Consider the following 12,118-nt stretch of genomic DNA (forward strand, 5'->3'; position numbering starts at 1 on the left):
CTCGGGCCGTGGAGAGCCTGACGCGTGCGCAATGCTGGGAGCGAAAGTTCTATTGGGGGACGCGGGAGGCCGAGGGGAGCCTGAGCCACTGGAGGGCGTCTCTACCTGGAGAAGGGGAAATAGGGGAGATGTGCCCTGAGAGGGTTCCGCTAGATTCGGGGTCAAGACGGGCTGTGGGATCCCAACGTGTCATTTTCAAATATGACAGAGGGCCTAAGCCAGAGAGGGTTTTTGAGCAGCCCCGCCGGCGGATACCACCAAGATGTTCAACACAGACATGTTGTAGATTCAAAACTCAACGAACCCTCTTTATTTTGGCAAGATGGTGGGAGAAATGGGGGGGGGGGGAGCGGGAGAGGGGGAGTCTTTCTGCCAGGGGCCTGAGGGAAGGCTCCCCGGAGTGGACAGCCCACGGGCCCGAGGCCACAGGTCCGAGGGAGGGTTTGTGAGTCGAGACCGGCTTCACCATCTCCGTCCTTGGGATCGGCGGCTCGGGGTCGCGGGGTCCTGGAGAGTCACCGTGGGCAGCGTCCCGGCGGGCGTCGTCACGGATGCTCCGGAGTCCGGCGGGGTCAGAGGTCTCGAAGGGGGCCGGGGGGCCGGAGATCGCGGAAGAGCGGGAGCCCAGAATCCGGCGCCATTCGGGGCAGGGGCTGAGGGAGGGGATGGGGAGAGCGGCTCCCGCGGGACCGTTTGGCACAAGAAGAGAGGGGGTCGGGGGGACGGGACGCAGCGCTCCCCGTTTGGGAGCGTGGACTGGGCTGGGGAGGGTCGGGAGGCCTAGGATGGCCGAGCCCTGGACTCAGGGCTGTTGGGGGGGGGGGGATGTTGGGAGGCGATCCGGAGCCCAGCCGGGGCCCGGTGCACGGACCTAAAGGGTCAGGGGTGCTCAGACCGGGGGTGCGTTGCCCCCGGCCGTGTGCATGCTGAAGTATTCGGTGAAGCCGGTGTGCGGCGCCGCCGTCTGGGGTACGAGCGGCTGGTAGGGGGGCGTCGGGCCATCCCAGCTCGGGTCGGCCGCCTTGGGAAACCGAGCGGGAGGGGGCGGGGAGGCTGCGCCCGGCTCGGCCATGGTCACCACGCGGCCCCTCGGGGCCACCGCCGCCGCTACCGCTGTCTCCTCCACCTGCTTCCCGGCCTGGGATGGGGGGTCAGGGTCAGAGGTCGCTCGGAACCCTCGGGGGGGGAGGGGCAGGTGCGGCCCCGAAGGCCCGTCCCCCTCCCCCTAGAGGTCCCCACCACCCCAGGTAGGGACGTACGTGTCAATCAGGGAAGGAGTGGGCGGGAGGGCGCCTGGGCAGCGGGGCCAGGTACTCAAGGGGCGGCGTCGGGGTGCGGCGGGCAAACTCCGGCGGCGGCCGGAGAGCAGGGGGAGAGCCGCGGAAAGCGGGCGGCGGGGGCACAGCGCGCGGCGTCCGTGGGGGCGTGCGCAATACCGCCAGGACCCAGTCCGGCAGGGTGGGCGCGGGCGCCGGGGGATGGTCGCGGCGCGGCGTGGGGACGCGGGGCGTGCGGAAGGCAGGGGGCGGGCTCAGGTGCCCGGGCGTGGGAGGTGCAGGAGGGGGCGGCGGCGGGGCCGGGACTGGGGTCAGGTATTCCAGGGGCGGCGCCAGCAGCTCCTCGGGCGCTGGGGCCTCGGGGCTTACGGAGGAGGTGGGCGGGGGGATGGAGAAGAGCTCCGTGAAGTTGGGCACCGAGTCGCTGATGAACGTCACATTCCCATAGACGTGCTGCGGGAAGGCCTTGTCCCCCGCTTGGCTCCCTCCTGGTCCCGGGGTCCCAGCTGAGGCGATCTGCGACGTGCGCACGTGGTATGGGAAGTTCTTGTTGGCCGCCGATGGGCGAGTCATGATCTGGGGCAAGTGGCCAAGCAGAGGTTGGAAAAGCACTGTCCAGGCCCACCCCTGTCTTCCTAAACTTGGGGTCCTAAGAATTTCCCTACACTTGCAGTTCCCACTCTTCCTGTGCAGCCTTTGGGTCTGAACTGGTTTCTAATCTCTACCCTTTTTCCCTCCAACACAACCTGTTACTCTGACCTCTGCTTCCTCAACAGCACCCCTGGTCACTGGACTATCACTGATTGGTTCATCAGTATCATAACCATAGTCACATGGGGCTGGAGCTTAATCAAAAGTAAATTAAGGAGCCAACGCAATGGCTCGATTGGCTAATCTACCTCCAGGCTCCAGCATCCCATATGGGTGCAGCTTCATGTCCCGGCTGCTTCACTTCCCCATCCAGCTCCCCCTTCTAGGAAAGCAGAGCAGGATGGCCTGAGAAGAAGCTTCTGGCTCCTGGCTTCGGATTGGCTCAGGTCATGGTGGCTATTGTGGCCACTTGGGGCGTGAACCAGCAAATGGAAGACATTTCTCTGTCTCCTCTCTGCAAATCTGCTTTTCAATAAGAATAAATCAATCTTCTTTTTTAAAAGGTAAACTAAAATTACATTCAAGTGTTCAGTGCCACATGTTCTGGGTAGCCACCTCACTGGACAACACAGATCAGAGGATATGTTCATCGAAAGAAGGTTCAGTTGAACAGCAATTAATACTGTATGTCAGGGCCCGGAGGTATGGCCTAGTGGCTAAGTCCTCGCCTTGAACGCGCCAGGATCCCATATGGATGCCAGTTCCAATCCTGGCAGCTTCACTAACCATCCAGCTCCCTGCTTGTGGCCTGGAACGAAGTCGAGGCCGGCCCAAAGCCTTGGGACCCTGCATCCATGTGGGAGACCTAGAAGAAGTTCCTGGCTCCTGGCTCCAGATCGGTGCAGCACCAGCCATTGCAGTCGCTTGGGGAGTGAATCATTGGACGGAAGATCTTGCTCTCTGCCTCTCCTCCTCTCTGTATATCTGACTTTGTAATTAAAATAAAAAATAAATCTTCTAAAAAAACAAAAATAAATAAAAAACAAAAGATTTATTTTTATTAGAAAGACAGATTTTACTGAGAAAGGAAGAGAGATCGAGAGAGATCCTCCATCTGCTGGTTCACTCCCCTAACAGCCACAGCGGCTAGAGCTGAGCAGAAGGAAGGCAGAAACCAGGAACTTCTTTCCAGGACTTCCACATGGGTGTAGGGACCTAAGGACTTGGACCAGTCTGTGCTGCTTTCTCGGGTCATAAGCAGGGAGCTGGATCAGAAGTGGAGCACCCAGGATACAAACTGGCACCTGTATGCTATGTTGGCACTTGCAGGTGGAAGATGAGCCTGTTTGCCACCATGCGGGTCCTAATGCTGGGCTTCTGGCTTCAACCTGACCCAGCTTTGACCACCTGGGGAGTAAGCCGGTAAATGAAGACGCCTGTACCTCTCTGTCTCTGCCTTTTAAATAAAATGAAATTAGACTTCAAAAAGAGAGAGACTCAACTTTAGAACAGTGCTTGGCACAAACAAGCCCTCAACAAATATTGGCCAAGTGTAGGGATGAAGGGACTGGGTTCAGACTCCCCATCCACATCCAGGAAGCCCAGCACACTTCCCTAAGATTGTGTTGGATAAAGGAGCAAGGAGCTCAAATTCAAAGCATGGCAGGTTGCCAGCGGTGGAGCCACGCTGAGCAAACGAGCACGTCCAGGAAAGAAGCCAGCTGAAGGTGAGATAAAAGCAAGGGCACTGCGTTTGACGGTCTGAGCCGCTGGGCTCCGGAGCTCCCCGAGTGTGAGATCTGGGGCGAGCTGATTACACTGCCTGGGAAAGGTGCTGTAGGGAGAAGGTGGAAATGAGAACGGCAGGGACTGGTCCAGGAGGGTTCTCAGCACTCCTCCTTTTTCTGCCCCTTCCTGACTTCCTACAGAATTTCCACATGGGCCAGACCAGAAAGCTACCTGCGTTAGTACCCTAAAGTCAGACTCTGTGGTGGAGAACAGGAGACCAGCCCCCTACCCAGGCAGCTGAATACAGGCCTTACACAGAACACACTGCAGGCCTTCGGGGATGACCGGTCCCCTTCCAGGCTCCCTTTTAGGCAAACCTTGCCCGACAAGCCCAGGGTCCAAAGAGCCTGCCCTACCACCAAAGGCCATGGAGCCATGACCAGCTGTCTCCCGTCTCTGGGCCTTTCCTTCCCCTCTCTGTACTCTGGGTACAATGACCACTCCTCAGCCTCACCAGGGGCCACTCTGATAATTAAGAGGAAAGTGGGCAGGGGTAAATGCCTACAAACACTCCTAGCGTAAACAGGCTGATTTGAGACAGATGCCCAGCAAACAGCTAGTGGATAAACAAACTTGAGAACTGTCATCAAGAAAATTAGATAGGCCTAGGAGACTGCAATGAAGTGCCCAGCTCCTGTCTTCAGCCTGGCCCAGGCTCAACCATTGCAACCATTTAGAGAAGTGAATCAGTGGATCGAAGAGCTCTCTCTCTCTCTCCTCTCTCTCTCACTGTGTCTTTCAAATACATATATCTTAAGATGAAGAAGGTGAGATAGGATGTGAACCAGAACAGACTATACTTATTTCCAGAACCATTCTGATGCTTAGATCTAGACACCCTATTCAGATCTAGACACCACTTAACCATCACCACCCTTGCCGCACCCCCAGCCCCCATAACCCATACCCACCTCTCCCTGCACCTGGGACCCCCAGTCCCTCCCCCTCTCAGCTGCATCCTGATAATTGTCTGCAGTGGGAGAATGTGGGGGTGGGAAAGTGAAGTAGAGACCAAGGTGCTGGGGAGGGCGGTGGAGATGTGGAGGAGTACGTGAGCGCCTGAGGGCCAGCAATTAGGAATGGAAATGGGGGTACAGGATCAAAGAAAGAGGATGGGATGGGGAAAGAGGCGGGACCTAAAGCAAACAGGAGAGGGCGGGTATGAGGGAACACAGCTGAGAAGCCTGTAGATTCTTACAGAGTGTCTGCTGAGTGACAGAAGAAGTGAATGACTAAGGAAGAAATGGACCCAGAGCCGGGCTAGCAGGCCTGGGCGGGGCCGAGGCGGGGGCTTCAGGCATCCTCGGCCCTTGGTATCCCATCCTCACCAGGAACACGCCGTGGGCATACAAGTGGATCCCCAGCTGGATGCCATTGACGATCTTCTCCCGGGCCCACTTGGGGATCCCAAAATTGGCAATGAGGGCCATGACCGGAACTGCAAAGAACCTGAAGGAGAGGCACTGGGTTCAGGGAAACACTGCCCCTGCCCTCCACCCCAGCCCAGGGCCCCCCTTCCTCCCTTGCCAGGCACACACACCTCCCAAACACCTGAGGAAAGCCACTATAACTTTCAGAAACCAGAAGCTGAAGGGGGGGGTCCTGGAATCGCACTGATCTGGGGGAATTCTGGAGAGATGGTTACATTTAACTCAGCTGGGGTCGTTGTTGCTGCGGCACATTGAGTTAAGCATCCCATGGAAGCACCAGTCCCAGTCTGGGCTGCTTAACTTCCAACTCATCTCTCAGAAACGTGCCTGGGAAGGCAGCCCATGATGGCTCAAGTACCTGGGACCCTGCACACATGTAGGAGAGCAGGGCAGAGTTTCAGGGCCTGGCCGCTGTAGCAATTGAGGGGGTGAACCAGCAGATGGAAGATCTCAGTCCCTATCTCCTTTGGGTCACAGAGTTTATAAGCTTTAGGACTTGGATCTGCAGCCAGGCAGTCGGGCTTGCAGTCCACTTCCTTTACTGCTATGTTATATTGAACAGTAACAATTCCAAGTTTTGTTAAACATCTACTGTGTGGGCCCGGCATTATAGCATAGTGGTTAAGGTCCTCGCCTTGCACGCACCTGGATCCCATATGGGTGCCGGTTCTAATCCCGGCGGCCCTGCTTCCCATCCACCTCCCTGCTTGTGGCCTGGGAAAGCAGTAGAGGATGGCCCAAAGCCTTGGGACCCTGCACCTGTGTGGGAAACCTGGAAGAGCTCCTGGCTCCTGACTTTGGATTAGTGCAGCACCAGCCTTTACGGCTCACTTGGGGAGTGAACCATCGGATGGAAGATCTTTCTGTCTCTCCTGCTCTCTGTATATCCAATAAAAATAAAGAAATCTTAAAACAAACAAAAAATCTGTGTAATTAAGCACCTAACTAGGCATGCTCAAGGCCAGCTTTGAAGGAGATAATAGTCTGTGTTAAAAAAAAAAAAAAAGGAGGGGCGCGGTGCGGTGGCCTGGCGGCTAAAGTCCTCGCCTTGGACGCGCCAGGATCCCCTATGGTCCCCGGTTTTAATCCTGGCATCCCTGCTTCCCATCCAGCTCCCTGCTTGTGGCCTGGGAAAGTAACTGAGGACGGCCCAAAGCTTTGGGACCCTGCACCCACGTGGGAGACCCGGTGGAGCTCCTGGCTCCTGGGTTCAGATCGGCATAGCACCAGCCGTTGCAGTCACTTGGGGAGTGAATCATCGGACGGAAGATATTTCTCTCTGTCTTTCCTTCTCTCTGTATCTCTGACTTTGCAATAAAAATAAATAAACCTATTAAAAAAAACCTTCAGTAAAGTAATTTTCCTGAGGCCACAAGTGGCAGATTCTGGGTGGTAGCCTGACTTGAAAGCCCAGCTTCCTCGCTGGGGGCTACAACCACTTCAGGGGAGCCCCAGGAGGCGGGGACAGGGTGGGAACCCTGCACATCTCACCAGAGGGTGTAGGCCGCAAAGAAGGGCACATAGAAGGGCTGCTTCTCCGGGAAGTGGCGCAGGGAGACAAGCACGGCATAGCAGAACCACACGTAGGCTGCCACCTGCAGCCCGATGAGCCCGTAGCCGGCGGGAGACTCATACGTGTACAGTACCTGACCTGGATCAAAGAACTGGACCCACAAGAGAAGATTTGTCAGAGCCTTCCTGTCTTCCACCAAGGTCTCCAGAACCCCACCCCCTGGGCCCCAAGGGGAGCAGCAGGAGAGCCAGAGAGACAGAGCATACGGAAATGGAGAGGTGGGAAAACAAGGAAAGAACACGTCAGCCACCATTTGCCCAGCATGGGATGGGACACTTCCCACGTGCGAGCTTTTCCAGCAGAATCAATTCAGCTGGTGGAGCTGGGGAGGATGTCTTATAACACTCCATGGAGGGGGAGACCGGGGCTAAGTCAGAAGCCATACTAGGGATGCACAGCCTCTGAGTAGGCCCTCCTATTCTTCCCAAGAAGAAACAGGCCCAGCAGAGAGAGGGAGTTCACTACCCAATGTCAGGCAGATAGTGAGTGGGAGAACCAGAACACCACTCAGGTCTGTGGGGTCCCAGAAGCCTCCAAGTCTGTTCCAGAAGTTTTTGACATGGAGCATAAATTTGACAGACAGCAGTGAGAGACAGTGGGAGAAGGAAGCATGCCCCTGAGGGGTGCAGAAGGAGGGAAGCTCACTTAGACAAGAAGGCGGAAAATTTAGGAGTGAGGGAAACAGGTGAGCAAGAAGCTTTGCTGAAGAGGGCAGGAGAGGGGTGGGATCCCGTGGGACTCACCTCTGCCTCATAGATGAGCAGCACCACGTGGGTGAGCGTGTACAGGGTCATGTAGACGGACAACTTCACAGAGCCGGAGTGGCTGATGCGGCCCCTGACGGCAGGCCAGTGAGAGGAGACAGCAGGGGTGGGGGCCGTCAGGGAGGAGGGGGCAGTGCGCCCACCCTCACCCCGGCTCCCCCATCCCCACTCTCCTCCACCCCCTACCCAGCCACCCTACAAGGACTCCCCGCCTGGGCACCGTGTCACCGTGAATCCCTTCCCCAGGAGGATGAGCATCAGGAGGAAGATGAGGAAGCTGGAGGAGAAGAGCAGCTTGGCTGGGAGAAGGGAGGAAAGGGCGGCTCAGAGAGGACCCCGACCCTGCCCGGGGCTCTGCCTCCCCTGGCCCACTTCCTTCTCACCCAAGATCTTCACACTCTCGTTGCCTATGCCATCAGTGGCGTACTGGCCCCAGTAGATGCAGAAAAACAGCAGACTCAAGACTAGGGTGGGGAAAAGGGCAGAGACCACCCCCCACCAAGGCTCCATGTCAGTCACTCCCCCTGGCCCAGCCTTTCCTCTCTGAGTCCCGGATTTCAGGATCCCTTGTCTCTCCTCCCACAGGACACCGAAGTTTTGGAGCTTGCCTCACCCTCCACTCCCGCGGCAGCCATGAACATTTTGTAAGTCGTGTGCAGTAACTGACGGCCTTTCAGCAGATCTGGGAGGGGGCCGGGCAGGGGGAGGCTCTTCACACACAGAAGGGAGAGCAGCCACTCACGCCCTGGCCTGCTCCCCCTTCCCCACATCTCCCACCTGCTCCCTGTCCCCCGCCTCCTGCTGGACTCACAGCCGAAATAACAGGAGAGGAAAAAGATGAGGATGAAGATGAGGAGGAAGGTCACATCTGTCTCCAGGATTCCTGCCCACATGAAATAGCAAGAAATAGTCAAGCCCCCAGTGGGTGTCCAGCTTCAGGTTGACTTCCAGGGGCATCTCAGAGTCCCCATTTGCTTACCAAACTCATCAGCCGAGAAGTGCCGTGTCCAGAAGGACTTGCCATTGGTAAGGACCATCTCATACTCCAACTGCAACCCATCTCCCTGTGGGGACAGTATGGGCTTGAGGGTGGCCCTGGGCAGGGAGGGGATCCACAGGACAGCAAAGAGGAGCAGGCCCCGCTGCTGCACCCCTTACCCCGCACTTGCTGAGAGCGATGTACCACCACCTTTCACGCACAGAGCGGAAGCTGCGGCCACTGGAGCAGCTCAGGTAGCGGGTCCCCTCCTCTGCCACCACCTGAGGAGGGGCCAGGAGGCTGAAAATAGCTCTGCCTCCAGGCCCCGTCACCTTCAGCACCTGCCCACTCCCCAGCTCTACCCCCACCCTGGGAGCTGGTCCCACACCTGACATCCTGACCAGGCATACTGTGTGGTGAGGTTGATGACCTGGTTGTTCTCCGGCCTGATCACAGACTCCTTGGCCAGGCAATCCTGGGGAAGGCAAGGAGAAGGTCACTCACTCCCTGGCTGGCTGCAACCTTCTCGCCACCCTCCAGCACCCGCAGCCCAACCCTTACCTTGTCGCCTGCTTTGTACACGGCAGGCCACTGGGAGGGGTCATCGAAATACAGCAGGATGTTTTGGCAGCACTTGGCCTGCAGACCCAGAGATTAGGCACTGGGGGACACACAGGGAGTTGGGGAGAGGAGGGAAGGGAGAACTAAAGGAGTCAGGATCCAGCCCCAGAAGGCCAAGTGACAGGGGCAAGACTCACTTCAGGGTAGCGGAAACGGAAGTCCAGCCGGCCGTAATCCGAGAGGAAGCAAAATCTTGTCAGGAACACCCAGTCCTGGAAAAGGGGTCTCTGCTCAGACCCTTATCTGAGTCCCCTAAATGAACCTCCTCCATTAGAGACCTCCAACTTTTCTTCCCTCCCTTCAGGTTCGTGGCTTCCCAAAGAGACCAAGTCACTTCCAACATTCTCCTCAGATCCCTTCCCTGTGGGGTCCAGGACTCCAACTGCCCTCCAACCACCCCCCCAGAAGCACCCCATGAAAAGCCCCCAGGCCCCAGTCCCCCTACACTCGCTTCAAAACCACTCTTTGGTGTTTCCCCGGCACTCTAAAAAATACCCTGGAGAATGGGGGTGCCCCTCGGCCACCTTCTGTCCTGTACCTCATTAGTCTGCCATCACCCCTGAGCCCCCACGAGCCCCCACGGTGGTCCCACCGAGCGTCTGGCGCCGGGGACTCGCCCCACGTCCCCCTCCTGGTCCTGAGTGGGTACTGAGGCAGAGCGTGGCAACTCCAGCCTCTGGACGGAGTGAAAGTGCTGTCCCTTCAGCACCACCTCAGCGCCATCCCTACCCGCCCCCCCCCCCCCCCCGCGACAAACTCCGACTCGGCCATCCAGCGCTGACCTCAGCGTCCCTCCTGCAACCCCCAGGTCGGGCCTGGACCCAACGGCCCCACCCCTTCAGCCTCGAACACCCCCTGCCCGCACCCAGCCCCCATTGCCCCCAGCCCCATCCCCCGTGGATCTCCGGGTCCGCTCAGGAGGGGCGGCAGGGGGCGGGGCGGCACGTTCTCCCCTTGGGTCCCACCGGGCCCACCGGGCCCACCGAGCAGCCTTGGGGGTTCCGCATGCTCACCTCCTTGGAGCTGAGGTTGCCCCGCACGTACTTGGCCCGGGCGCGGGGGAACAGCGGCAGCAGGAGCAGCAGCAGCGGCGGCAGCAGGCGGCTCAGCGCGGGCACGCGCGGGGGCTTCATTCCGCCGCTCCTGCCCGGCTAGCTCCGCTCCGGCTCCCGCTCCGGCCGGCGATGGAGGCGAGTGCGCGCCGGGCCGGCCAGCGCGCGTCCACGATTAAAGGGGCCGCTGGGCGCTGCGCTCCCTGCCCCTCCTCCGGGATGGCCCAACCTCTTCCTACCCACTCCGTGTGGAAGAAGCCGCCCCGTTCCCTCCGTCATCCCACTCCAGTGCTCCCTTCTGGAAGTCTCGCAAATTATCTCTGGTTTCTCCCTGTCACACCCATTTCCCCCAAGCTGTGCGTTCTCGAAGCTGCCTAACCACAGCTCTCAGACTCAACCTGTCCTGAAGTAGTCTTTCATTGCTCATCTCCGCCCCATGACAGCACCCCCAGTTGTGTCCCTTCTCTAGTTGCCAGTGTTCCAGAAGTGACACCCACAGACACGCAGGAGGCACAAGAGAAGGCAAGACATTTGATCTGGGAGCAAGCACCAAGGAGGTGGCAGAGCCCTCAGTCACAGCCGCCACACCTGTCTGCCAGACCCAGCCCTGTCACTGCCTACCACGGTGTGAAAATGGCCTGTCTACGGACAGGGAGCTGGAATACACTGCCTGGGTCCATTGCAGCAATGACTGCCACTTGCCCATCATAAGGCCTTGAGTCATCCAGTCCTGTCCCCTCAAGGGTGATATGGCCCCTGTGGTTCCTCAAGGAACAAGAGGGAGAAAGGCTCTCCAACACACAGCCCAAGCCCTTCAGCTTGATATTCCTGATCAGACTCCAGCAAACATTCTTTGAATGGCAAACAGACAATCTTCCATCTGCTGGTTCATTCCCCAAATGGCCCCAGCAGCTGTGACTGGGCCACACCAAAGCCAGGAGGCTGGAACTCACTCCAAGTCTTCCACATCAGTAGCAAAGACCTGAGTACTGGAGCCATCATCTGCTGCCTTCCAGGGTGCAGATTAGCACAAAGCTGGTTTGGAAACAGAACCGGACTCAAACCCAGGACCTTGACATGAGAGGTGAGCACCAGAAGCAGTAGCTTAACTATTGTGCCAAACACACACACTTCCCTCCCAAAGTAAGTACTTCTTGCTTCACTCCTCCCTCACCTTCTACTGTAGAAAGTTTGCTGCTGTTCAAAATATCATTTTTTAAAAACTTTCTAGGGCCGTGCACGGTGGCCTGGCAGTTAAAGTCCTCATCTTGAACACACCGCCCCGGGATCCCATATGGGTGCTGATTCTAATCCTGGCAGCTCCACTTCCCATCCAGCTCCTTGCTTGCAGCCTGGGAAAACAGTCGAGGACAGCCCAAAGCCTTGGGACCCTGCACCTGTGTGGGAGACCCGGAAGAAGCTCCTGGCTCCTGGCTTTGGATCAGCTCAGCCTCAGCCGTAATGGCCACTTGGGGAGTGAACCATTGGATGGAAGATCTTCCTCTCTGTCTCTCCTCCTCTCTGTATATCTGACTTTCCAATAAAAATAAATAAATCTTCTAGAAATAAATAAATATATCTTTAAAAAAATCTTTCTAGAGGCTGGCATTGTGGTGTAGCAAGCCAAGCCTCTTCATACTATATGGGTGCTGGTTCAAATCTTAGCTGCTCCCCTTCCAATCCAGCTCCCTGCTAAAAGCCTGAAAAAGCAGCAGAGGATGGTCCAAATGCTTGGGCTCCCACACCCATATGGGAGACCAAGAAGAAGCTTCCGACTCCTGGGTCATGAAAAGCTCAGCTCTGACTCTCGTGGCCATTTGGGGAGTGAAGCAATAAAAGGAAGATTCACTTTCTCTCCTTTCTCTGTTATCTTTGCCTTTCATTTCCAACAATGTTCTAAACCAACTAGTGAAGTGATTTCAGTGGGGAGCAAGGGCCACATGGCATCAGTACTACCAAGGAGTGCTGGTCTGCTGACAGATATCTTCCTTTCGAGAAAAATAAAAAATGTGCCTTGTTTTTTAAGAGCAAACTTTTGGGAGA

At 57.3% G+C, this 12,118-nt stretch overlaps 1 protein-coding gene across 2 annotated transcripts; it reads right to left on the reverse strand.

Moving 5' to 3' along the window:
* Positions 1 to 23: 23 nt before the first annotated feature.
* On the reverse strand, positions 24 to 10,225 carry TMEM145 (transmembrane protein 145). 2 transcript variants are annotated; one of them, XM_058674064.1, is made up of 15 exons: positions 10,037 to 10,225; positions 9,161 to 9,235; positions 8,964 to 9,041; positions 8,791 to 8,877; positions 8,582 to 8,683; positions 8,403 to 8,487; positions 8,235 to 8,306; positions 8,037 to 8,105; positions 7,807 to 7,887; positions 7,644 to 7,722; positions 7,403 to 7,496; positions 6,578 to 6,750; positions 4,985 to 5,105; positions 1,647 to 1,853; positions 24 to 1,138 (listed from the first exon to the last, which is right to left on the reverse strand). In XM_058674064.1, exons 1-15 carry the CDS (start codon positions 10,154 to 10,156, stop codon positions 890 to 892), a joined length of 1,692 nt encoding a protein of 563 aa, XP_058530047.1. In that variant the 5' UTR covers positions 10,157 to 10,225; the 3' UTR covers positions 24 to 889. The 2 variants fall into 2 exon arrangements, with proteins under 2 accessions (XP_058530047.1, XP_058530046.1); XM_058674063.1 differs by having other exon boundaries at positions 1,000 to 1,138; positions 1,260 to 1,853; positions 10,037 to 10,216.
* Between the last annotated feature and the right edge of the window lie 1,893 nt (positions 10,226 to 12,118).

The sequence above is a fragment of the Ochotona princeps genome, chromosome 16 (genome assembly GCF_030435755.1).
Source record: "Ochotona princeps isolate mOchPri1 chromosome 16, mOchPri1.hap1, whole genome shotgun sequence".
NCBI classification, from domain to species: Eukaryota; Metazoa; Chordata; class Mammalia; order Lagomorpha; family Ochotonidae; genus Ochotona; species Ochotona princeps.

Coding starts and splice junctions, on each gene's coding strand:
- TMEM145 (XM_058674063.1), bottom strand. CDS start 10,156: ATGAAGCCCCCGCGCGTGCCCGCGCTGAGCCGCCTGCTGCCGCCGCTG. Junction 9,236..10,036: donor GCAACCTCAGCTCCAAGGAG/GTGAGCATGCGG, acceptor CCCCTTTTCCAG/GACTGGGTGTTCCTGACAAG. Junction 1,854..4,984: donor ATGCCCACGGCGTGTTCCTG/GTGAGGATGGGA, acceptor CACTTGCCCCAG/ATCATGACTCGCCCATCGGC.